At 42.9% G+C, this 26,437-nt stretch overlaps 1 protein-coding gene and 1 pseudogene across 1 annotated transcript; both read right to left on the minus strand.

Moving 5' to 3' along the window:
* Positions 1–1,530: 1,530 nt before the first annotated feature.
* C3H14orf93 (chromosome 3 C14orf93 homolog) lies at positions 1,531–24,791 on the minus strand. Its single transcript, XM_063090332.1, has 7 exons — positions 24,766–24,791; positions 14,780–15,829; positions 12,385–12,705; positions 7,873–7,934; positions 7,535–7,638; positions 4,586–4,698; positions 1,531–4,309 (listed from the first exon to the last, which is right to left on the minus strand). Exons 2-7 carry the CDS (start codon positions 15,377–15,379, stop codon positions 3,896–3,898), a joined length of 1,614 nt encoding a protein of 537 aa, XP_062946402.1. The 5' UTR covers positions 15,380–15,829; positions 24,766–24,791; the 3' UTR covers positions 1,531–3,895.
* Positions 6,408–7,242, minus strand: LOC134373966 (RNA-binding protein 7-like; annotated as a pseudogene).
* Positions 24,792–26,437: the final 1,646 nt, after the last annotated feature.

The raw sequence follows: 26,437 nt of genomic DNA on the forward strand, positions 1-26,437 counted from the left end.
ACGGAGAGAAAAAAGAAAGGCAGATAAATAAAGAGTTTCCTAGCCGTGTTCGTAAAGAGAGCCTTGAAAGGCGAGGAAGCCCACTGAGAGGTAGAGGACAGGTAGCGAAAGAACTGAGAACGGCGCAAAGGTGGGGGGCGGCGGTGCGGAGACCGGAGGATGCACAAAGAAAAGCACGAGTTCGTCTAGAAAGAATGAGAGACAATCACAGACTGTAGTGAAAAGACACCACTTTTTGGATCCTAAGTTCTGTGATGGTGGTGTGGGAGGGAGGGAGATTTACCGTGTTTGTAATAGTGAAAAGAGAGGAAAAGGTTTGAGACTAATCTCTAAAGAGGGAGGAGGGAGACAGTGTATTTGTAAAAACAGCGAAAAGGAGTAAGGAAAGGTTTGGGACTAATCTCTAAAGAGGGAGGAAGGAGACTGTGTGTTTGTAAAAACAGCGAAAAGGAGTAAGGAAAGGTTTGGGACTAATCTCTACCTTAATGGTATGACAGATAGAGGGATAGACGGACACCCCCTGGTGTTGGGAAATGAGATTTTTAGCAAATATTTCAGGTGACTATGGGTTTGGAAGGCTTGGTTTTAGGGTTAGCGAACACCTCTCCTGTTGAGTGGCCCACAGGAGATTGGTGATAAAGAATAAGTAGTAACTTAAGAGGAAGAAAAGAAATGCCATTTCGAGGAAATAGCAAGTGAAAATAATCAGGATGGAAAAAGAAAAGAGGCTGATATTGGCCAAACTAGAAGGATCAAGAATAAGGAAAAGAAGAAACCCTGGCTGAAGCTAAACATACCAAATTAAATTCCAGCCAACTGATTTTTCTGAGACTAGCACATCGAGGGCAAGGGGCGGAGGAAGTAAAATGAAGAAGTAAAATGACTCCTTTGTATTTAGATAGTAAATGAATATATGCAGACAAATGCATATTATTTTCATCTCAACATTTAGAACACTTGTTTATAATTTTAGTGCAGCATTAGGGAGTAGGGAAGGAAAGGAGGTTGATTTGGCACAAATTATTTGGCTGCTTTGTCCTAGCTGTGTTGTCTCCCTGACCTCATCTCTCCTGAGAATCAGCCTTTCTGTTTCCCTGGTCAAGCCTACAGCTTTTCTCTGATCCTGAGGAGAGTTTACTATTGGACTGGAAGCAGTAGTAACAGAAGGGAGCTATCAGGTTGCATCTAGAAACTGCTGTGAGTACCATCTTCAGGATTAAACATAAGGCTTTCCCTACTTTCCTGTTTCCACATGGCGAAGGAGAACTTGGATTCTTCCTTCCAATTACTTACATCCAAAATATCCTCACAAGGGCCGGCCTGTGGGCTCACTCGGGAGAGTGCGGTGCTGATAACACCGAGGCCACAGGTTCGGATCCTATATAGGGATGGCCGGTTGGCTCACTGGCTGAGCGTGGTGCTGACAACACGAAGCCAAGGGTTGAGATCCCCTTACCAGTCATCTTTAAAAAAAAAAAAAAGAAAGAAAAAAAAATATCCTCACAGGGCTGGCCAGTGAGCTCGCTTGGTTAGAGCGTGGTGCTGATAACACCAAGGTCAAGGGTTGAGATCCCGATATTGGCTAGCCCCTCCCCTCCAAAACCCCACAAAATATCCACACAGCCTCTAATATTTGGAAGCTTTGATCCTTTGTGGTGAGGATGGGAGAGTAAATCTTATGAAAAATTGAGAAGCCATTCAAGAAGGCCCATCCAGGAGCTGGTGGAGGCAACAATGGGCACAGTTGGGGGATACAGCCTGTGTTTTCAGGGAATAACAGGAAGCAGAGACATGAAGGGAAAGAAGGGTACACTGATAGGGCATACTCCAGTAGTGCACATGTCCTTGGGGTAGCCATTCCACAGTCTGAATTGGAGCTGGGAGTCCCACAGGCCCTCTTCATCCCCAAGACTTTTAATTACAATCTGTATATACAGATGACTCTCTAATCCGTATCTCTAGCCTAGACTTTCTAGGACTAAAAAACTCAACTGACTACTAGCATCTCCACTTGGTTGTCTCAGAGGCACCCAACACCCTAAACTGAGCTCATCTTCCCTGCCTCCTGAAACTGGCTCCTCCAGCATTCCATGAATAAATGGCACCATTAACCACTTAGCTGCTTAAGCCAGAAACCTGAGCATCAACCCTATGTCCTCCTTCTCCCTTGACCTCAAATCCAACCACATCCTATAATGAAGCCCTGTCAATCACCAAGTCTTATCAATTCTGCTTACTAAATATCTTTTAAATCTGTCCTCCCCCATCACCACTATATATGTCAGGCCATCATCTTTTATCTCCTAAACCAATGCAAAAGTTCCTTGGCCAAGACTTGCTCCCTGCAATCAATCTTATACCCTGAGGTCAAGTGATTGTTCTAATATATAAAACCAATCATTTCATTTCTCTGCTTAAAATCTTTCAGTGTTTCTCACTGCCCTTGAGCTAAAGTTTATATTCTTTAAGATATTTTACAAGGCTTTTCTCCCTCTTCAGCCTTTTCTATCAGCATTATCCTCTCCCCAAACTGGTTTAAAGAAGAATTTAACCTTGTCTGTACTCTCTTGCATCTCTCTGGACTTTTGTACCTGCTGTTCCCTATGTTTGGAACATTCTCCTGGCCTCCCTTTCCCTTCTCCTGGTTAACTCCTCCCTTTCAGATATCAGTTGAAACACCATTCCCTCTGAGAAGCTTTCCACACTTTGAGAGTAGGTTAGCTACCCCTGCTGTGTACTGCCATTGCACTCTGCACTCCGCCATGGTCATCCTCATCACAGTTCATTTCATTGCCTACTTAATTGCCTGGCTTCTTGACTAGACGATAAAACCTCTGATTAGCTCTGTCCTTACCAGTAGTGTATCCATAGCACCTAGCACAGTACTTGACATCTAAGAAGCGATCAATATTTGTTGTATGACTGACTGAATGAATATAAAGCAATTTTTACTTTTCAGTCTATTCAGAATGTGTGTGTGTGCGGGCACACACACATACACCTTCCTCAAAATACAGCTTGGCCAACAAGGACTAAGAAATAGCTACAAAGCTGTGTATTCTGCTTGGTGGGAGAGAAGCTGCTGGTGAGACATGAGAACTCTTTAAACCTTAATTTCCTTGTCTGTAAGAAGGTAATAATAAAATATTCCTTATATAATTCAATAAACAATAGCTTTTTTTTTTTTTTTAAGTAAACAATAGCTATTGTATCTAGATCCCAATTCCCAAATAGTGATGATGGAGCTCATGTTCTCTTGCTCAGAAGAAATCAAGCCCATGACTGAAACTGCCCACCAGGTGGCAATATTATTCTGGACTGGTCCTGTTCTGCTTCCACTGCAGAGCCATCCCAGCAGACATGAGGAAGCAAAAGGGACAATCACCTGGGCTCCTTCCCCAGAGCTTTGGGTGAAACCCAGGGGGGAAACAACTCAGAGACAAAGGCATATGTGCTCCTTTTCTCATCCCATGATCCTCTGAGGCACTGTTGATGCTTACAAATAAGCATTTTCTAGCTTGCCATTCACACTGGAGGGAGTTGCCCCTCTTCTAGATAAGTTTTTTGTTTGTTTTTTTTTTTGTCATTTTTGTGACAGGCACTCAGCCAGTGAGTGCACTGGCCATTCCTATATAGGATCCGAACCCGCGGCAGGAGCGTCGCCGCGCTCCCAGCACCGCACTCTCCCGAGTGTGCCACGGGCTCGGCCCTAGATAAGTTTTTTATCCCCCCAAAGCTTCCAGCTACCACTTGCCATGGAGACTGTGTTAAGAAGAGAGGCAAATTTGCTTTCTCAGACTGCAGAATGCATCTCATTATTCTGGGAAGCCCCGTGTTCACCCATTTCTGGGACGTGGGGAGTGGCGGAAGCCAGAGTTATTCTTGGTTACAGACTTCACTCATCCTTTTCCACCTTGATTTCAATGAATGAGCTCAAGTCAGGACAGCAAGTTTTGTGGGACTGGTCAAAAGATGGGGAGACAGGTCCATTCTCATCGCCTCCCTCATCTTCCTGGAAATTAGGATTATAAAGTTCTGGTGGAAGGAGCTGGGCTTCAGCAGAAGGCATTCTGTCTGAGGGAGGCCCGTATACACGGTTAGCTTTAGTGCCATGCTTAGAGTTAGCATCCAGGTGGTAGCAGAGCTCTGTGAGGCGTTGGGCCCGGAAACGGGGAGGGCGGGCCACCCAGACACCTGGCTCATTAAGACTGTCCTCTTCATCTGACATCAGCTCTTCTGTCACATCCTTCCACAGGTGTTGGTCTTCAGGTCCAAAATGCCTCATGATACTGGATCGGTTGGCAAAAAGCTAAGGTAGGAGCCCAGGACAGAGATTAGGAAGAGAAACAGACTATAGATTAGATTTGGGGGAAGGGTTTGGGTCGAGAGGGAGGTATGTGTGTAAACTCTGCCTAAGGAAACCCAGTCCCCAAGTCAAATAAGGATTGGCTCCCCTCCTTCTCCTCTGTCGGCCTACATTCCTGGCTCTCAACCATATTCTCAGATGCCATGTCCTCTGGCCCTTTCTATGTGGCTTATTAGGGTTTAGAGTTTACCATTTTGAAAGGAAGGCCTAGAAACCTACCCGGTATCGGCGACTTCGAAGTTTCTTCTCCTCTTTTTCTTTCAGGCCTTTAAAGGGGTTCAGAGAGTTACGGTACTCACGCCTCTTTGTAAGGAAGTAGGCCACACAGGCTCCTGGAGGGAGGGGAAGGAAGGGAGCAAGAAGTAGGTACCACAGCCCTTTTTTCTGCCCTAATGAGGCATTCCTACTGAATGAGAGGTTGGGAAACACCGTTTAGATGATGGGCTTTCTTGGCATACCCACCACCATCTATTCACTCCTCTTCGGTTTAGCTCTCTTTGCCCACCTCCATCTCCAACACTAATTCCTGAATATCTCCCAGTAGAAAATGGTAACTCCAATTGCTTCTATGTCCCCCCACCACCTTAAACCTACCCCTATTGACACTCTGCTGATAGCAGATTACAAGTACTTTTTCAGCAGAAGCTTTCGTAATACTTCAAGGTTAGCTACAAATAACAGAAGAGAGCATGGAAAGTAGAATACCCAGGACATAATATTTAGGGACAGAAGGGCAGGCCTGGCTTCTGACCTCCTCGTTATTTTTTTATTTATTTATTTTCCCTTTTTATGTTTTTAATATATTATAAAGCAACATAGTACAAATGCTGTGGTCTATATTTAAAAGGATCCAAATTTTTCAAGGAATTAATTTTTATGAACAATTCTGCAATGAAAGGGAAAATATTTTGATACATAAATTTTGTTAAAGACTTTAAAATTTTTAAATCAGAAAATGTTAAGATTAAATTCTTTCAAATGTTCAAACAAAAAAGCAACCTGTGCAATCTCCATAATAAAATGCTTTGTACAGAAGTTCTAGAAACTTTGAAAATGTTAAAAAATTTTAAAGTTTGAGTGATAGAGGCAGCACTTAAAGACTTCCATGAATCTTTCTTCCAGAAAAGTATACTTTCAGTAAAACAATTTACCACTTTATCCATGTGTTGGCATTTTTGTTCTTCCTGGAAAAGGGGATTTACATTAATACTGCATCTTTTTTTCTTACAGCTGGCAGGTATGGGGATCCGAACCCATGACTTTGGGGTTATAAGGTTGAGCTTGAACCAACTGAGCTAACTGGCCAGCCCCCAATACCGTATTTTTAATGTGTAAATATATTTAACATATACGTGTAAAATATTTAACTTCCTGAGTAACTTTAGTCATACAAAATGATTTAATGGACAAATTATAAATTTTTAGAACAAAACAGTACATGTAGATTTACATGTATATGTTCTATTAGGGTAAAACTTAAAAAGAGCATGCCACAGAACTGATACTTAAGTTCCTGAAGTTAAGCAATATGATTTATCCCCAAACTTTACCAATAAGCTTTCTCAAATAAAATGTTAGTAAAATGAATCACTGAAAAGTTGTATTTTCTAACATATTCACAAAATACTCATACCCATTTCAACTATCAACTTGGATGTTTTCTATTATATACACTGAAATCTGATTTGCTAACAGAAATTTCTCATAATACAAAAAGAAAATAATTAAAATATTTGCTTTATAGTACAACCAATCTATATAATTTGCCCCTTCCTACACTATCTAAAACGATTAAGAATTTAGGCATTTTTGCATAAAACTCTTTCTTCTTCATCAAAACCTGAGTAAAAGGTTATTAGTGTAATAAAATTGAAACCACAATTCTTTTCATTTCTGTATTAAACTGTAGCCATAGGTTTTAAATTTATTAAGAAATGCAGCAACTTGTAAAGCTGCTCTGTACAGTTTTCAACAAAATATTTCCAGAAGTTAGGCAAAAGGGCCTAAAATGACTATAAAAATGATGTCCTTTGAACACTCATTAGTGTCGAGATGAGTGTTTTCCATCTCTACTACTGTCTCTTCTGTTGTCATAGTCATGGCTCCAGCCATCATGATTCCTATCTTCATAAAAAAAAATCATCTCTGGGACCGGTCCGTGGCTCACTCGGGAGAGTGTGGTGCTGATAACACCAAGGCCAGGGGTTCGGATCCCATATAGGGATGACCGGTTAGCTCACTGGGTGAGCTTGGTGCTGACAACAACAAGTCAAGGGTTAAGATCCCCTTACCGGTCATCTTTTAAATTTAAAAAAAAAAAATAAAATCATCTCTGCTTCCTCTGTAATGATGGTCAGACCCATGGTCAGTATAACGCTGTTCACGGCTATAATCTGCAGGGTAGGGATGAGAATTGTCTGACTTTGTGCTGTGATGGTGTATCTTGACGCCACTGGGAGCTTGAAGATTGGTTAAAAGTATGACTATGTGACTGAACTAATGGTGAAAATCCCAATGGATCCAGATGTGGAGAACCAACTTTTCCACCATATGACATTTGTCTCAAAACACTGTTCATCAAGGCTTGTCTCTGAAAATTTTCTGGAGAAGAGAAGGATCTCTGAATTATCTGTGCTGATGGAGTCATGTTATCCACAGTCCTTTCATACCTGCTGCTAGGAGATGTGGAGGTAGGGCTTGAATTTCCAACATGATGCTGGGGATATGACAAACCGACATCCTGCGAGGCATGACTACTTCCTGATCTAATTTGAATTTTGATGGGCTTTCCAAAAAGTTTGATTCCATTAAGTAGATTCATTGCATAAGGAACAGATACTTCATGTTTGAAATTCACAAAAGCAAACTGCTTTGGTTTACCACTGACCTCCTTGTTATAACACTTCAGATTCAGACCCTGCATAAACATAATGCATGATGGTGCTCTGGCCCTTTCCTTCTCCCATTTTTATTTCAGACTTAGTATGGGAATAAAAAGGCAATTTGGGGTAATCTTATGAATATATATATTATAGGTGAGAATAGCAAAAAAAGGGCTTTAAATCCACTATTAACAAAACCGCCTAATTGATCTTCATTATGCCTCTTCTCTGACCAAAAATGGGCAGGGGGAAAGGATGGGATGGCAGTTAAATCAGTTTTTCTCACCTTTCAGCTCCTTATCAGTGTAGTTGTGGGGACTGGTCACCAGCTCCTGCTTGAGCTTTTCCAGAAGGAACTTCACTACTGATATATTCCAAGAGGACTTGATGCTACCACAAGGAGAGGGGAGTAAATAAGGCAGTTAGCTTTTTAAGAGCCAAACAAACAAATACCCAGGACTAATCAACTTTGTGGTAGATTCCTCCATGGCCCAAGACAAGATACAAGGGACAATGGCGAGATCGAAGGCTTACCCTGATTGTTACATTGGAGCATCCCCCTCTACTTCCCTCTCCTTAGCAAACAAAGTACCTTGTGATTCTTTTTCTTCAAGAAGACCATACCTTTCAGACCCATTGAATCTCTTGTCATTGGTGATGTGGTTATGCACATTGTGGACCAATTTCTAGGGGGAAAAAACAGAATCAAGCCAGGAGCGGATATTATGAAAACTCTCCCCTGGTCCCTAGGGTAAAAGGCATTGTCCCTATGGGGTTCTTTCCCTGAATTCTTCCAATAGCCTTAGTGCCTTTTTTGTAGATGCCCTTTCTTAGCCAGACAGCCTATCCAAGTTAGTATTGCTTTTTTTTTTTTTTTCGGCAGCCTGTTGGTATGGGCATCTGAACCCTTGACCTTGGTGTTATAATACCATGTTCTAACGAACTGAACTAACTGGCCAGCCAAGTTAGCATTTTTTTTTTTTGTAAAGATGGCCAGTAAGGGGATCTTAACCCTTGACTTGGTGTTATTAGCACCATGCTCTCCCAAGTGAGCTAACCAGCCATCCCTATATAGGGATCCGAACCCATGGCCTTGATGCCATGAGCACCACACACTCAAGTGAGCCACAGGCTGGCTCCCCAAGGGAGCATTTTTTTTTTTTTTTTTTTTTTTGTCATTTTTTCGTGACCGACACTCAGCCAGTGAGTGCACTGGTCATTCTTATATAGGATCCGAACCCGCGGCGGGAGCGTCGCTGCGCTCCCAGCGCAGCACTCTACCGAGTGCGCCACGGGCTCAGCCCCCAAGGGAGCATTTCTAATTTGAACTTTTTTCCCCCTTTCATTTAATTTATATTAAGATTCTAGGATCATTCCTGATTTTACTACTGTTTCTGAGTAATGTGATCACTGGAACAGGGAGTCTCAAACATTTCTACTAATATACCCCTAGTAGCAAGGAGAGAGTAAATATATGTACTACACCAAGGCTACTACAAGTGGACATTTATTAAAGCCCCCTACTCTTGCAAATTTACAGTTTTTCCTCAAAATATATCTGTATTTCTTTTAATATAAAATTGTTTTCTGAAATCTTCTAGTAAAATTGATGACCCACAAAAAGCCCCAGGTTTGTCCATGGCGTGCTTGCATGCATGTGCATGCACTCTCTCACACACTCTCTCTCTATATATGTATATATATATCTTTGCACATTGCCACAAATCCCAGGAGTACACACACCATGATCTGAAAAACACAAATCTAAAATAACAGAAATGTGAATCAGAAAGGACCTTGGAGGGCTGGCTGGTTGGTTAGCTCAGTTGGTTACAGTGCAGTGTTATAACACAAGTGTTAAGGGTTCGGATCCCCGTACCGGCCAGATGCCAAAAAAAAAAAAAAAAAAGATGGAAAGAACCTTACAGACTATTTCACACAATATCCCTTTCATATCATTAAACGGGCTGTCTTTTAGCTTTGCTTGTACATGTCTAAAGATGAGTTCTCTTTTTGGAGTCAGCTTATTCTGTTGTTGAACATTTCTAATTGTTAAAAAATTTTGCCTTAGAAACTTCAAAATCTGACCCCAGTTTTGCCTATAAGAACTTCTGAAATATTTGAAGACAGCTTTCATGTACTCCTCAAGTCTTCTCTTATCTGGTCTAAACATCCCCAAGTCTTTCATCCATTCCCCATGACATAGTTTCCAGACAGATTCCTCATCAAACTATGAGACTCTGGTTTGTCAGTGGCCCTCTTTCAAAGTGCCACACAGAAGTGACTCTAACTCATCAGCTGAGATCTGGCCAAAGGGAGCATTACTTCCCTGAGTAGAACTCTACTCTTGTAGTAATGAAACCCAAGATGGTGTTACTTTTCTTAGCAACCCCACCCCCACTCACAGTATCACAGGGTTCATTCATAGTGAGCTTGTAGTCAACTCAAGTCCATTTTTTCACATGGATTACTGTTTCCACCATTCTGCAACTGGTTTTTTAAACTTTTATGCAGGATTTTACATTTCCTTCTATTAAATTCAGTTTTGTTGTTTCTGATTATATTTTCATCCTAAGCTCCCTCAGTCAATGGAAGTTACCCAGTATCAAATTAACCAATTCATATCCTAGGGCCAGCCCGTGGCTCATGTGAAAGAGTGTGGTGCTGATATAACCAAGGCCACGGGCTCGGATTCCTATATAGGGATGGCTGGTTAGCTCACTTGGGAGAGCATGGTGCTGACAACACCAAGTCAAAGGTTAAGATCCCCTTACCAGTCATCTTTAAAACAACAACAACAACAAAAAAAAAAAAAACAGATTCATATCCTGACCTAAGGGCTTCAGCTCCATATTCAGAAATCCCCAATATATCCTTCTACCTCTATGGCTGACTGACAATACCAACTTAGGAAAGTATTATCAACTCTTTACAGCTAGGATCTCCAGTCGATAAAAAAGACTTATTGTACTAGCTTCATATTCGACATAGTTATTTTACCTCTTAGAAGTCCAAACTTAAGGAATCACAAAGGAATAGGTGAATGCTTCAGAAAGAATTTGGGAGAGTTTTAAAAAACAAGGGAAAAAGAGATTTGCATAGCTTCCAACTCAAGTGGTGTGAAAGAGATCCGCTGATAAAAATCCAACTGGGCTTGAAGTGGAAAAGGAAAAATACTCTAGACAGTAAGCAGTTTTAAGCCTGTAAAGGCTGCTGGCTCACCTACCTCCTGAGTGAGCTAAAAATAAATACATTTCCTCAAGGGGTGTCTGGAATCTGCAGCCTTCCAAGGAATTTTAAAAGTTCTGGTTTGGTCCTTTTGGTTCACAGGATCCCTAGCAGCAATCTACAGGAGCCCCAGCCAATTGGAGAGATGCCTCTTTGATTCCTTCCTAGGGCTAAAGATTGGAACAGTGAAGATCTGCAACTATTCCTCCACCTCTAAACCCACAGTCTGGCACAAGAACATTTTAAACCTTCCTCTGTGGTGGACAGCAAAAATCCCCGACTGGTCCTTTAGATCCTCTTCAAGCACTATAATAGAAGAAGGAAGAAGGAGTATAAGGAAGAAGCCAGGCCTCAACACTATATCTCTCTCTGGAGGCAGGAGGCAGGAATGGAATGGAAGTGATGGAGAATCCTGATTTTATGCAAGTTATACTTATCACACATTTATTTATGATTTAAACACTATAAAGTTTTGGGAAATCCCTTGAAATGCATTTCTAGGTACATGCTTCCATTTCTGTTACTAGCAGCAAGAGTGGCCCTCTTGGACCATAAATCCATGACAGAAAAACCGAACTCATCCCCTATTCTTGATAAGTGAGGAGATGTCCCCAAACATAACCAAAATTCAAAATGAAGATTAGAAACAAGTTGATACTGATTGTGAATGGTATCTTGCCAGAAAAAAAAGAATCCATCAATGTAAAAACAAATCGAATGAAAGGGAGAGTAAGACGGTATCTGAGAAAAAGAAAAGAAGTAATACAGATAAAGGAGGTATAATGGTAATCTACTGTTTTCAATCTTTTTTTTTTCCCATCCTCCAGACACGTTTTCAGTCTTTACTACGACTATAACAAGAAGAAATGGGCTATATATTTAGGTTGGATGTGGGGTGTGACTTCTACTCCCAACCAGGACTCTCCAGTTACTTCACATCAGCCATTATCCAGAAAATGGAAACTCATTACAGTCAATAGGAATATTAAATGACAGGAACATCCCTGGTTATCAGAAAAAAGCTTTTCGGCACAAAGTTGATCCAAAAGACTGTGGTCACCCTAGAAGGTTTCTCAGCCTCTGCACTATTTATATTTTGAGCTGGAAAATTCTGTTATGGGGGGGGCTGTTGTGGGGCATTGTAGGATGTTTAGCAGAATAACTGGCCTCTGCCCCTAGATGTCAGTAGCATTCTTCTCCCCCACCACCCCACCCCCTACCCCCAGTGGTAATGACCAGAAATGTCTCCAGATGTTTATAAATGTCCTCTGGGGGCAAAATCACCCCAAGTTGAGAATGATTGCCCTGAAAGATCTCTAGGTTTGGCAGCTGCCAGGCTGGGGGCCCCCAGTTCAACAGGATGTTCCTAGAATATCCCAGCTGTACCAAGATTTCAGGCAGACTTGGTTCAGGCCAGTCCCTTCCCTGACAAAAGCTCTTGGAATGACTAGAATCTCCAAAACTTTATAATGAATTGAGTGGCCGTCTGTATCTTTGAGGTTTGGGACCACCTCAGAACAGCTTGGCTTTTCCATCCAGGAAGCCCCTTGCCACTTACCCTGCACAATGACTAAATTTGTAAGCAGTTTCCAGTGCTGCCCTTTGGTGATCAGTCTGCTCAATCCCTTAATGATCTTCCCATCAGGATTATTAGAATACTGGGAGATGTGATATAATTCCCTTCTCTTTTAAAGGAAGGTATCATTTTATCTGGAAAAGCTTAAAAGCTAGACTGACACCAAGGGGACTGCCTACCCCTAGGGCTACAGAATAATGTTTCCTTATCCCTCCTACTCCAGTCGGATTTGGGATACCATTGATTCAATATGGGAAGCTTAAAATCAACCCACCCTTCACTCTTCACTTCTCTCTCCAAACTGAAGAAAAACAGAAATTGATCTCACTCACAGACAGTACCAGATCCCGCTTGCGCCTGGAGTTCTTCTGCCCACTTCCTCTGGTCCTGCATGGGGACGCAGTAAACCCTAGAGAGTGTCTCAGCTCCCCAGTGCTCCCAGGGCCTGACTCTTCCAAGGTACTGTCCAGTGCAGCAGCAGCACTGAGCATGTCCTCCGGGCGGGGTGGCGGCGGCTTGGTTCCATTTTCTTGCCCTGTTTCTAAGGTTGCCCGCTGGATAGCCAGTTGTGTGGCCGGTGAGAGCTGCTTGGCATAAGCAGGGACCAGCACTCGCTGTACTGCACCCTCAGAAGCCACATAATCATCCACCAGCTAAGAACATAAAAAAGAACAGCCTATTAGCCAGCCAGGTTTGGGGGAACCTGGTCAACCATTATTCTTTGACCAAAAGTAGTGAACAGAGAATGGAGAGAAGGGGGAATCTAGCACAGTCTTTAATGGTCAATGGCTTATTTCTCTATGACTCCTATGGGAGTGTTGGGCAAATGTTTCTTGTGTGTACAGGGCCTCTCATGCTGGGTCGTTACTGTAGGGCTGCTTACAAGGATAAGACATGTTTCTGATGCTCTGTTTGTGAGTAGTCATTTATGGTTTGCTTTTGGGTAGAAGAAATGTAGGTAGGTAAGTGTTTTGTCCAAAAGGGGTTGAGGGAGGAAGCAATGACTAGAAAGGGAAACCAAGCAAGAGAAGGAGCAAGTAAATAAAATGGTAACAACAATAAAGAGAAATAAAAGAAAAATGAGAGCAAAGGAGGGAGATACGAAGTCAGAAATCCCTAGAGGCTGGCACTGAGTGCTCCCCTTGCCCACCCTCCATTCCCTTCACAGGGCCAGTCTGTGCCCCCACCTTGATCCTGCCCCAGCCACATCTGGCTGTCCTGGCCCTGACATCTACCTGACTGCCTGTGCCCTCACTCAAGGACATAGGGCGCAGGAAAAGGAAGGAGAGAGCAAGGGAGAGAGAGGGAGGAAGAAAGGAGGGGGGAATTCTGCAGCCAAGAAAACAAGACAGTGAAAGTGGGGAAAAAAACCACATGCACACAGAAAGAAGCGGGGGAGGAGGCTGAGATTTATAGACCTGTGAGATGCTTTCTGCGCTGTGAAATCTAATTCCATCCTGGCAGTTTGGAAGCCTTCCCTGCCTGAAAGAACCCACAGCTCAGGGCAGTGCCTGGCCTGACACCCTCCTGCCTCCCACCTTCCAGCTCCTCCTCCTTCAGGCCTGAACCACTGAGAGTCCTGACCAGGCACAGGCTGGGGTGAGCAGCAGTGCCCACTACCCACACGGCTGTGCCTTCGGAGAGCAATTACCAGTTGCCATGTTACAGTGGAGAGGGAGAGGGGAGCTTCTATATTCACTCCTCAGATCTGGCAGATGGTCTGGGGGTTTCATCCCTCCCGTCTACCCTGTGTGTTCTGCTTCTTTAGTCTTTACTGGGTGTCTAAGTCTCCTCATGGCGGGAGGAGGAAGAGAGAGAGGGCAGGCAGAGAATAAGGTGGAGGAGAGTCGAGAGACCTCCCACTGTGTCTTAAGTGGCAACACATCTGTTATTTTCCCATCTCTATGATCGCTGTAGTGGCTCCATCTCCACTTCTTACTTCCATGTGTGACACTCTGCAGTTCCTACTCTACCCAGTCAGGATCTTCCTCCTCATATGGCCCTTGAGCAGTAAAGAAACTGAAATAGCACAATGTACTTCTGTGTCTTTTCCTGCTCAAAAATATGCTCACTTGCTTCCGTCCTTTCTTCCTTCTTTCTCCCTATGTGTTGTTCTTTTACTATTAACTTTCAATTGTTAACTTTTCTGCATTTTATTTCCTTTTCTCTACCTCCCTCTCACCTTACCTCTCTCATGTGTGTAAATTCTCTTTCCATTTAGCTTCGCCTTTCTTCTATGCTCCTTTTTGCACTTTTTCTCCTTCCTCGCCCCTTCATTTCCACTGCCTCCTCCCCCATACCTGTCTTCTATCATCTTTATCTTTGTCCTTCCCTCTCTCTCCACTTCTGTCTCTCCCCTCCACATTCCCATCTCCCTCTGTACTGAACTCTTGGCAAGCAGAGGGCCCATGATAAAATATGAATGAGCCATCTGTGCACGGCAGGCATTCTTGCCAGGAGAGGCAGAGCCTGTGGGGCAGCCGTGAGTGCCATACGGAGCTATGGAGGAGCAAAGGACATTCCCGTCACCACACACACCAAAAACTGACCTCTACACCAAAGAGGCTGAAGAGGAAAACAGGAGTGCTGAATATCCCTGAAGGCAAAGGGAACTTGTATTTATCACAAATACAAACAAAAGAAAGATTTAAAGATGGAAAGAAACGAGAGAAGAGAAAGAGGGGAAAAGAGCACTAAAGGGCAACAACACTCTCCTGCTGCACTCACGGGATTGAGCAGCGGGGCCCCCTCGCTGGCAGCCAGGGCGCATGCTGGGAGCCGCTGGTCTCTCTGTGTGGCTGGGAAGCCCAACGGCCCAGGCCCCACTGCTGAAGCTGCGCCCAGCTGCCACAGCTCCTCGATCACCACCTGTACACCGCTGCCCACACCATCACACTCCTCCTCCACAGCAGACAGGGTTTTACAGGCTTCTCCGGGGCTCTCCTTGAGAGGCCCAGGCTCCTCAGGTGGGAAACTACGTGCCCGGCTTTCCCCATCTTCATCAGGGGTGGACACTTTCCCCTGCCTTAGCTCACCCACTTCCTCCTGGAGACGTTTTAACAACTCATTGTTGGCCTTGGCGAGACCCAGGGCAGCCTCAGCCAGACCCACTGCCTTGTCCACCCGCTGGTAGATGATATGCAGGAGCTGCTCTGAGCTCTGAACAGCCAGGCCATGTCCAGTCACTGTGATGGGGGTGCTGGGAGGAGGATTCCCACCCTGAGAGCCTGTGCTGGCCCCACTAGTCTCGCTCTTACAGGCACAGCAGCAGCATCTGGCCTCGCTGCCACTGGGAGGGGAGAAGAGAATGGTGGCACTGAAGGACATGGTTGATGGGGGCAGTAACAACTGGCTTACACCACCAGACCGCTCCAAAAGCTGTCTTCGTCGACCGGACTTCACAAGTTTGGAAGGAAGCACTGGCTTCTTTGGATTCACTTTCCTTTCTCATCAAGAGTGGTCAGAGGGGCCCGGGCACCAGGCCATGTTCTGTGAGGGAGGAGTAGGCAAGTCGTGAAAGAGCACACAGTCCATGGCTGCCTCTCCTCAGCCTGCAGAGGGGAGAGAGATGCTTCTTCTATTTGCAGATCCTAGGCTCCCCTTGCATAACACACTGAGTGTCACATTCACCCCTTACTGAAAGGGTGATGCCTACAAAGGTCTTCCTGATGAACACAGTTTCAAAGTGTAGAAGGCATTCCTCTGCACTCAAGCATGGAACCCTCCACCACTGCAACCTAAGGAACAGAGAGGGGACTCAAAAGTACCCACTGGTATCTGGAAAGATTAGAAGATTAAGGAAGAAAATGTAGATGTGTCTCTTCCTCTTCCTCCTCCTTACTATCTTTACTTATTAAAGATATTTAATAAGTAAACAATATCTTATTTTTCTCCTTTGATATCATCCCTTAAGGAGTTAGAACACAGTGCTAGGAAACACATATTACGCCAGGCCCAGAAAAGAAACACATAGAGAAGTTTTATGTCTTTTTCAAGGTCAGAGGAATACAGTAGAATACAGTTATTGCTACTTTCAATTTAGTGTTGTGTATTTTTTAACTGATACCACTTTTTTTTTTTTAATGACCGGTAAGGAGATCTTAACCCTTGACTTGGTGTTGTCAGCACCATGCTCACCCAGTGAGCTAACTGGCCATCCCTATATGGGATCCGAACCCGTGGCCTTGGTGTTATCAGCACCACACTCTCCCGAGTAAGCCACGGGCCGGCCCCTGATACCACTTTTTTGACATTAACCATCATGATTCTTCCTCTATAATTTTCATTCAGAGTAAGACTCCTAAAATAAGGAATACATGGATCACTGCAGCCCTCGACATGTCACCAACCTCTCACTATTGCATCATAAATGTTTTGGGGATGGGGGTAGGGAAATGAAATGAAAAGCCGGATCAGGGAACTGAGCTGGGGTAACCCAGGGCTGCACAGCCCCTCTGCTGTCATAGTTGTATACCTGGGCCTCTAGCCCCAGCAAAGGAAACTAGCTGTCCTGAATCCTCCAGTCAGCAGCCCAGAAAAATTAACTGTGGGGCCCCTTGTCTCCACTTCTCATGCTCTGTAAGGGAGAAGCCAAAGTTCAACAAGAATGTTTAAGTAGCTATGCTGCCACTTTGCCTATATGACCAGCCCCCATAAAAGGAGAAACTAGAATATCAGTGATAAACCAAACTGCCTATCTTGAATTACTGTAGTTAAGCAACCAAACTACTCCAGAAGGAAAAAAAAATAAAGGAGGGGGGGTTTGATTTGTACCACTAAGAACACTCCAAGGAATTTAATAAATATTGTCATTTTCTAAATGATACTTGATTATAGAAAAAAGAATCCTTCTGCCTAAAGCTCCATAAGTGACAAAACCTTAAGTATGTTTACAATTTCCTTGAGAGATACATTTCCATCTTACTCTGTAAATTATATCATAACATCACAATTAAAAGAGGAGGAGGAGGTTAGGAGAATTTTCTATACATTGAAGGGTTTTCTCTCTTTTTTTTTTTGAATCAGCAATCTCATTTCAGAACAGGTAATATCAATGCCTCGGAGATACTAAGACATAAATCTGACAATGCATTTTAATTACATTTGGTTATTAAAGAATAGTCTTTAATTTGCTCTTTCTACCCTATGTATAGAAAAAATGGCTTTTCTGTGCCAGATATTCACTTCTTGCAAGAACTTAACTCAAATCCATTTACCACCTCCCTGTCATTAAAGTCACTGGAAGGCACAGCTAAACCTGAAACTAAAGGTTAAACCAAATTAAAACTAAAGGTTAAAGGAAAGCGCTAAGCGATTCCATGTCAACTTATAGATGAGTCATTCACGTATTCTTTTCCTTCCTAAATAAGGGTCTACACTGCTTCTATAGGTTTTTTTGTTTTTTTTTAAAAACCAACATCATGCAAGGAGTTTAGCCTTATACATGGAAGCTGTGAGAAAAAGAGAATTATGTTTTGCTAATAGTAGATGGCAGTATACAAATGCTTCACAAATAGGTTCAGTATTTGTAAAGTCAGGAATTAAGATGCATCAGGTTGGGACACTGGGCTGTCCAACCCCCTTCAGGTGTCAAACTGACAATTGCTGTACTCAGATCTCTTGCCTTACACACTTAATCTTTCTTGCAAGAGACTTTTTTTTTGGCAGCTGACTGGTATGGGGATCTGAACCTGTAACCTTGGTGTTATAAGGATGTATCCTAACCAACTGAGCTATCCAGCCAGCCCGTTGCAAGAGACTGTTACCCCTACCAGTGTTAAACCTGCCTCAAGGCCTTCCCTTCTCCTTTAGCCAGTGAGCGTCGTTTTTTGTTTTGTTTTGGTTTTTTTTTACCAGTAACGGGATTGCAACCCTCGGCACGGTATGGTCTGCACCACTCTCAGCCAGTGAGCACACACTGGCCATCCCTATATAGGATCCGAACCCGCGGCCTCAACTCTACCAGCGCCGCACTCTCCCGAGTGAGCCACGGGGCCAGCCCCTTCCCTTCTCCTTTAAATGGTCTTTCTTCGTTCACCTTTCCAAAACAGCTCTGTACTGCAGGAGAAAAAAAAAATGAGGTTCTTATCTGGCAGCACCACTTATAGGCTGTGTGAACCTGAGCAAATTATTTCAGTTTTCTGAGTTCCAGTTTTCTCATCTCTGCCTACTTTGAGTGTTCTTGTGAAGATTATACATAATATATATTAGGTACCTACAGAGTGCTGGCACATGGTTGGGACTCCACAAATAGCAGCTGGATGATATTATGATTATTCCTGTAAATTTTTGTTTTTCCACCCTGGACACCATTCTGATTCCCTAATTCTGAATAAAATGCAGTGGCTTGAAATGGAATTTGGGAAAATTTGTCCCTAAATTTAATATCAAATTTCTAAGAAACAATAAGTTCTAGTCTGTAAGCATGCATTGGTAAGTATAAAACCTTCTGTGATGCAAATTAGAAAGGTAATTGAGAAAACAGTATTTGCAATTTACTTACTATCATGACTAGGCCTTATATTAAGGATAATACTTAACTCTGGGCTGGCTGGTTAGTTTGGTTGGTTAGAGTATGGTGCTGATAACACCAAGGGCCAGGGTTCAATCTTTAAACCAGCTAGCTGGCAAAAAAAAAAAAAAAAAGAAAGATACTTAACTCTGCTAGTTTTTAATTCTAAGTGTATTTTCCTATTTTGAGTTCACTTTGTTCCTCCATTTCCTTTCTGCTTTTCTACTTTGAGTATTAGCATACTATGCCCATTTAAAATGTTGCATTCAGGGCAACAAATAGGTGTTTTCTTGAATTAAGCTGTCTATTAAAAACCTAGTACAGTGCAATGCAGCACAATGTACATTCGAATAACTCTTTTTTGGTTTCCATGGACACTTGCTGACTTAATTTCCGTGCCTCCTGCTATAGTCTCCCACCTAAACTCTAAGACATGGAAAGAAATTGGGGTCAGCAGGTAATAAAGGAGTATTTTACATTACATTTATTAATCAGACAACTTAAATGCTGGATCAGTGAATAAAAACGAAACACTAATTTCCTTACCGGCATATATCACCATTAGAGAAGGTAAGTGGGGGCTAGTCTGTTAGTTGGTTAGAGTGTGGTGTTATAACACCAAGGTCAAGGGTTCAGATCCCCATACCAGCCAGCCATCCCACCCCCCGCCAAAAACCAAAAAAGACTAGAAAAGGTAAGTGGGAAAAAAAGAGCTGTTTCTAAAAATTCTCTATATGTAAGGCCATGTAAAAGATGATTCACCAAAATGGACTGCTACCAAGTATTCAAATGAAGAACAAAGTCCCTACATGCCAGGAGCTTACAGCATATTTGAAAATGGGAATGCCTGAAAAACATGAAATGTTCTAAACATGGAATAAAAACAAAGCAAAATACACACAAGTGTCTAAAAATATGATATAGATGAAAAAATTCCTGTGGAGTTTACTTTAAAATAATGGAAAGATCAACAGAATGAAATCATACAAGAGTTCTTATAGAAGAAAAACCTCCAAATGAGCCTTGAGCAATGTACAAAATGAACTGGTAGGGTGGTAAGAAATTATTGAAAGAAAAAACAAATATTACAGGACTTAACAGGTACATCTGAGAGGTCAGAGGAAAAGGGCTTATATAGTGAAGAGAGTTAATAGAGGACTTTGAAACCAAGTTGAGGAAACTCTTAAAGCAGGGGTCAGCTAGAGAACCTTAAGCTAGTGACAGAAAAATGCAAGAGTAATTATGTTACGTCTGGAGTATTAGAAAAGAACTTATAGATTGTAACAGATAATGTGGTAGTGTCTGTAATATAGTTCTCTTATCAATTTGAATTATTCATACTGAGAAAAATCTCTCTAAAGTAAAAAGAGTGTCTTCATAGCATACAACTTATTTCCCAGGGAATAAACTTTATTATATCTTTTTTGTTGGTGGTGGTGGCTGGCACAGGGATCTGAACCCTTAACCTTGGTGTGTGTTATAACACTGCGTGCTCTAACCATCCAGGCTAACCAGCCAGCCCTACTATGATATCTTTATTTTTACTTCTCATATATAACTATTTAATTCAATAATCCATGAAGCAATCTATGGAATGTTTGGCAGAGCAATAGTTAACACTAGTAAATTATCCAGGCAGTGTCATTATTGTTACTTATTTTCCCCAATCTATTATTAAATATTAATACTGTCAACTTTTGAAATTTCAGATTGCTAGATAATTTTTTTAAAACCAAGTTTATATTTTTGTTCAAGAAAGAAAAAATAGGAATAAACAAGATGGACCACCATAGAATAATATTCATGCCTTTTACAAAATGCTATCAACTTTTAGAATTGGGTGTTAAGAAAAAAATCTTCATTCAATCTTATGATGAGTTGCCAACACAATGTGACAGTAGATGTCAAATTCAGGTTTGCATAAAATATATGTGTTTGCAGTTCATTTCAGTATTGGTCTAATTTTAATACATGTGAAATGAGCCTAGAAAATATACTTTTCTGTAATTTTGATATTTTTCATAAGTATTTTGATTAAAAAAGGAAGAAAACTCATCTCCTTCAGATAGACAGCTCATGGTGAGACTGTCCATAATCTTAACTATCCCTTTCCTCCCAAGTCACATGTATTTTTGTTAGGACTAAATATATCATACTCTTGGCAGTTCCCTTGCTTGCTTTCTCCCCATTCTGAGTTTAAATTTCCTGCATGACTGCTTTCACCTCCAAACTATAAAAAATAAAAGTTTTCTCACTACTTAATAGTGTATGATATGGTATCACTCAGATGATGTATGTTTTTATAACAGGTCCTTGACTCATTCGGGGTCATGCTAGCAATGGACTTCCTTAAATATGATTAGTGAAAGCATGGCAATTCATATCATAATCTTCATTTTAAAAAAGAAATAAAGGATAATGGCCACTTAAAACTTCCTGCTATTCTGGTCAGCCCTGCTCTTCCATTTCAAGGTGTAAAATGGCTCACCTGTTAGAGGGTCCTCTCAAAACCTATTTCTATCAGAAACAAGCTGCTGGGGCCGGCCTGTGGCTCACTCGGCAGAGTGTGGTTCTGATAACACCAAGGCCACGGGTCCCTATCCCATATAGGGTTGGCTGGTTAGCTCACTGGGTGAGCGTGGTGCTGACAACACCAAGTCAAGGGTTAAGATCCCCTTACCAGTCATCTTTAAAAAACAACAAAAAAGAAAGAAACAAGCTGCTTATCACAGCAGACCAGGTATGCAAATACCATAATATACATTTTCCTACATTTGAAAAATTTCCTACATTCCTCTGTAATGAGCTGCAAAAAAAACCCTAAGACTTCATTTTTAGGGGTAAAAAAAAAAAAAAAAAGAACTGTGTACTCAGAGGGCAGAATGTGGTCTTAAAAAGATTCCATGTAATCCGAAAATTCCAAGTACACTTGTACAGTAGGACAAGAGTTTTTAACCCAATATAGTATTCCTTTTTATTTGCATTTGCTAAAGTGCAAGTTGGTAAGATTAAAATTCCGGTTTCAGGCTTTCATATAAATGTGCTTGGAGGACTCTTGCTGCCTTTCTGGAGAAAAAGAAAAATGAAAAACTAGCTCATAGAACTGTCAGGTGCCCAGCGAGCCCTCGGTAAACGTTAGTTGATTAAATTTTAGTCAAAGATGACAAGGTGGGCACCAGGGACAGCAGAACCATTTCGGATGAGACACGGTGAAATCAGCTACTGAAAGGGAGAACGCAGTGTCGCAGGCAGCACAGAGATCGGGCACTGCTCTCGAGGCCGCAGGGGACAGGGCGACCCGCCACTGTGCCCAACCATAGTGTGCCCTGGGGGGCCCAGGGAAAGAGGGTAATTCCCGGGAGGGCGGCGGAGAGCTGAGTGGCCCAAGGCGCGGTCGTGAATCTCGCCGGATCACCGTGGGTAGACTACAAGACCACGAAAGCTCTGAGGACTTGGGCTGAGGGTGGCGCTCTCCGCGGGACTGGCGCTAGGGTCCCGCTTTATCAGCCCCACGAGCGTTCCATCGCGTGTGCCCCGCGCTAAGGCGCCCGCTGACTCAGCGAGGCCGAGGCGGGCGCCCCGACTGCCCGAATTGGCAGCGCCCGCTCGTGTACCCGGCAATCGCGCGCACGCGGGGAGGCACAGTCCCGCGGGCCCTCCGTCTCCCGGTGATTGGCGGTTGAGCGACGGGGGAGTAAGGCCAGGGACGCCTATTGGCTGCAATTCACAGTCAGTCAACGAGCCAGGGAGGGGGGGCCTCTTCAGGGAGGGAAACGACTGCGAGGCTTTTTCAAGGCCGTCAGGCGCCATCTTTAGCTCGTTTTTTGGTTTACTCGCTATTGTTCTCAGCTGCTCACAAAGCTGTGTGTACACGACTATAAGTACATTGGCCACAAATAGGTTTCATACGTTTGGTGATGGCCGGCTTTTAGTTCCTGCTGGCCTTGGTTACAGATCTTTCCGATATCACTTGTAAAGTGGCAGTTCCTCTTAGTGCAAAGGAGTTTTCACTTCTAGGGGCCCCGCGGATTCCCAAGCAAACTCAACTGAGTTTTAGTTTTGCTTTGCTTTGCTAAGAAGACCGTGTGAGGAATTCTCCTTCCTTATAAAGAGAGAAACTTAAAACGAGGACATTGGATATGAACCTAGGTTCTCAGATGGAGAAATCAAATAGTCTAGGAAGTCAGGACACGGGCTGTGTACTGCTCTGGGAGATCTCTCCCATAATGAGAAGCTAAAAAGTGAGGTAAAGGTGTACGTGATGACCTGCAGTGATGCGGAAAGGAGCTAGAAAGGGCAAACTCCATTAAAAATTCCTATCACTGCTGTGATCACAAAGGTCACTAGAATCTGACTAGATTTCAAAGAAATGCAGATCTAAACTTGTGGAATGATCCACATTCGAGCCAGTATTTATTACGCACTGATTGACTTGCACTGATAAGGGAATAAAAATACCTAGTACAGGTAAGAAACCGAGAGAGTCCCTTTCAGGGCCACTTTCGTTATTGTACAAATAATTTTACTGCAGTTGTTATTTACGTGTCTTAAGTACTACTGCTTGAAATAGAGGAGGACACTAGCTGAGGAATGGGAATGTATTATCATCACACAGAGGTTTTGTTGAAATGAAATCTGAACTCCAGAGTAGATACTTTTTTGTCTTCAGGTTGCTACTACACTTGTGACATTCCAGTTTCTCCCTCATGACCCCATATATTTCCTATGCTTTCACTCCAATCTGCGAATACAGATTTGGATACAGGTGAGGAGACAAGATTGGTTTTGTTTTTTAACAATGAAGTGAGAATATGGCTCTGATAACAGGAGGCTCTGATCCGATCCTGTTATTCTCTGTGACACCAAGAGAGGCTTTTCATTCTAAAAATGCAACATATTCAAAATGCATTTCTTATCCCTCCTACTATTTGCTTTTGCCTCCTCTTGGCCCCCCATCACCATTACCATGAACGATGTTCGAGAATTGGACTTGAGTGGATCTTCTCCTGATACTTTGCCAGCTGTGGAGCTTTTCAAACAACTCCCAACAAATAAACGACCATTTTGTCAAAAAGCCAAGAAAGAAGTTTCCTTCAGAATACACCAACCAAACCACACATAAAGGCCAAAATATACACAGCTGTACATTTAAGAACGTGAGACAATAAAAGGGAAAAAGCATTTAGGCAAAACAGCCACTAAAGAAGGCTTTGAACCACAGATTCAATAAATTGTCTATCCTCATTTGCCACATGGACTGTATACTCCCTGGCAATTATTTAATTATTCACTATCTGATCCTTTACAAGGAGCAGAAAAATATACTAAATGCACATAGAATGAAAGTGCCTAAGTATGGTAGGAAAAGGGTTTCTCCTAAGTTCTACTTTGCACACGAAAGCCTATTTTTATCACATTTGGGAACACAACAGAAAACACACACACATCCTAGGTGCTGCTTTGCACACATAAAACAAAAGGTAATCACTTTTGGAAATAAAATCTGATATGGTACATATACGCATACTGTACATTACACAAAGAATAAATCCCAAGATAAATTACAAAATTATTTGCTTCAATCAACACACACACGCACACACAGAGAAATCTCCTCGAGAAAATGTGTGTGCAAAACACATTGTAAGGACTCCTCCCCTCCCCAGGGAAATGAGTGTCTCAATTATAATATCCCAATATTTTTAACCTATTGGCCTTGGACAATTGCCACAGCCGAGCCACTTGGTTTTGGTTCTAGGGTCGGGTGTGTAAAACGCACGCAAACGGCTTTGTGAGGGAGCCTCAAATCTCTGCTTCGTTCGACGTTGCCTGTGGCAGAAATTTACATTATCCCCTCAGCCCACTTAAAAAAGAAATCTATACTTCCCAAGCGGCTATATTTTTTAAATCCCTCCACCACAAAAATTTACCAGTTCTTAAAATGTGATAACAAAAAGAAAAAAATCCCTATAAATTTGGCTGGAAACAGTTGTACACGGCCATCCTGCGTCTCAACTTCTTGGTATATTTAAAACATTGACCAGGAAAAAGAAAGAGGAAGAGAGACAGAAAAAGAAATGGGGGAAAGAGCAAATTCCCCTTAGCAACAGTTTCCTCACCCCAGCACTGCCACAAATCTCTATTTTTAAAAATTTTGAAAACACACACAAGACTAAGGAGGAAAAAAATGGAAAAAGGATACCCGAAGGTCGTATGGCTCTTTGTATTCGTGTGTGTGCAAAAAGGAGGACTCGCGGAGCTGGAGCCGGCAGGCCCCGCCCCTCCCCGGACGCCCGCCCGGATTGGCCGCCGGCGGCCGCGGGGCGCCCCGCCCGCGAGCACACGTGCCGCGCCTGCAGCGCCAGCCCTGGGGGGGCCCCTAAGGGCCGCCCGACCCCCGACCCCTCCCTCCCGACCCTGGCGTCTCCTCTCGCGCCTGCTCTCTTCCCACCTCTCCCCTTTCTTTCACTTTCTCACCCTTCTCTCACCCTTTCCCATCTTTTTTTCCCTCATTGAAAAGAGGCCCAGTCACCAAGCGGCCCAGTCACCAAGCGTAACAATCCAGTAAGACTTCCTTCTGCCACTTTGCTAAACTTGGTTAACTAGTCAGTAACATTTTAGAATGAAATTAAACATCAGGGACTTGGGGCCGAGCCCGTGGCGCACTTGGTAGAGTGCTGCGCTGGGAGCGCGGCGACTCTCCCAACGTGGGTTCGGATCCCACATAGGAATGGCCAGTGCGCTCACTGGCTGAGTGCTGGTCACGAAAAAGACAACAAACAAAAGAAAAAAAAAAATTGTTAAAAAAAAAAAAAAAAAAACATCAGGGACTTGGAGCATGGGCTCCAGCTCCAGGCTTCCAGGTGGAATGTCTCTAGGTCACATCTATTGCTTAACTCCCCCACCCGAATATTCACTTAATTATGTGACATCTTTCAGGTGAAAGATAAAGTAGTCTTACACTTTGGGGATTGTTTTTGCACAGCCTGTGCTTTCAATTTTTCTCTACTTGGTTAAGGCCACATTCTCAAGAAACTAAAATGGCTCCCCTTTACTTCCTACACAAAGGCCAGGTGCTGGTTGTCCAGTTAGCTCACTTGTGACAGCATGGTGCTGGCAACCTCAAGGTCATGAGCTCGGATCCCCACCAAAAGAAAGAAAGAAAGAAAAGACCCGTTGATTACACCTGAATTTTAAGCTACTAATAATCTGGTCCCACTCTACCCATTTGTTCTTAGTTCCTGCCACCCTTACCTTTTCACCCCTGTATTACTCCATTGACGAAGTGGTCTCGTCTACCCTGCATAATGCCCGTCTCTTCTTCTCTGACTAGGCAATTTTTATCCATTCTTCTTCAGCTATTTCAGTCAACACAGACCATTTCCTTCTCTCTGCTCCTATCAGCTCCTTGTGCTTACTCAGCACTTATCTCTACCTTGTTTCACATATTTTAGTCATTTCACTCCAGTCAACTGTTTTGAGATCAAACATCGTTCTTTTTTTTTTTTTCTTTTTTCTTAGCTAAGTCACAGATTTTGAAACTAAAATATCACAAGAATTAGTAAGGGCTGGTCGGTTAGCTCAGTTGGTTGAAGGACTGTGTTACAACAGCAAAGTCAAGGGCTTAGATCCCTGGATGGGCCAAACCGGCCCCCGCCACCCCGAAAATTAGCACGTAACACTTTGCGTGCACTTACTCTGCAGGAACTGTCCTGAATACTTAACCTGTATTAATTTAGGTATTATTATTATTATCCCCATTTTAGAGATGTGATTAAGGCACAGAGTGGTGTAATGATTTGACTAAGGTTATACAGCTAGTAGAGACAGACCTGAGACAGATCAAGACTTTCTTGGTAGGGTCTCGTTCTTGA

This window comes from Cynocephalus volans, chromosome 3 (genome assembly GCF_027409185.1).
Source record: "Cynocephalus volans isolate mCynVol1 chromosome 3, mCynVol1.pri, whole genome shotgun sequence".
NCBI classification, from domain to species: Eukaryota; Metazoa; Chordata; class Mammalia; order Dermoptera; family Cynocephalidae; genus Cynocephalus; species Cynocephalus volans.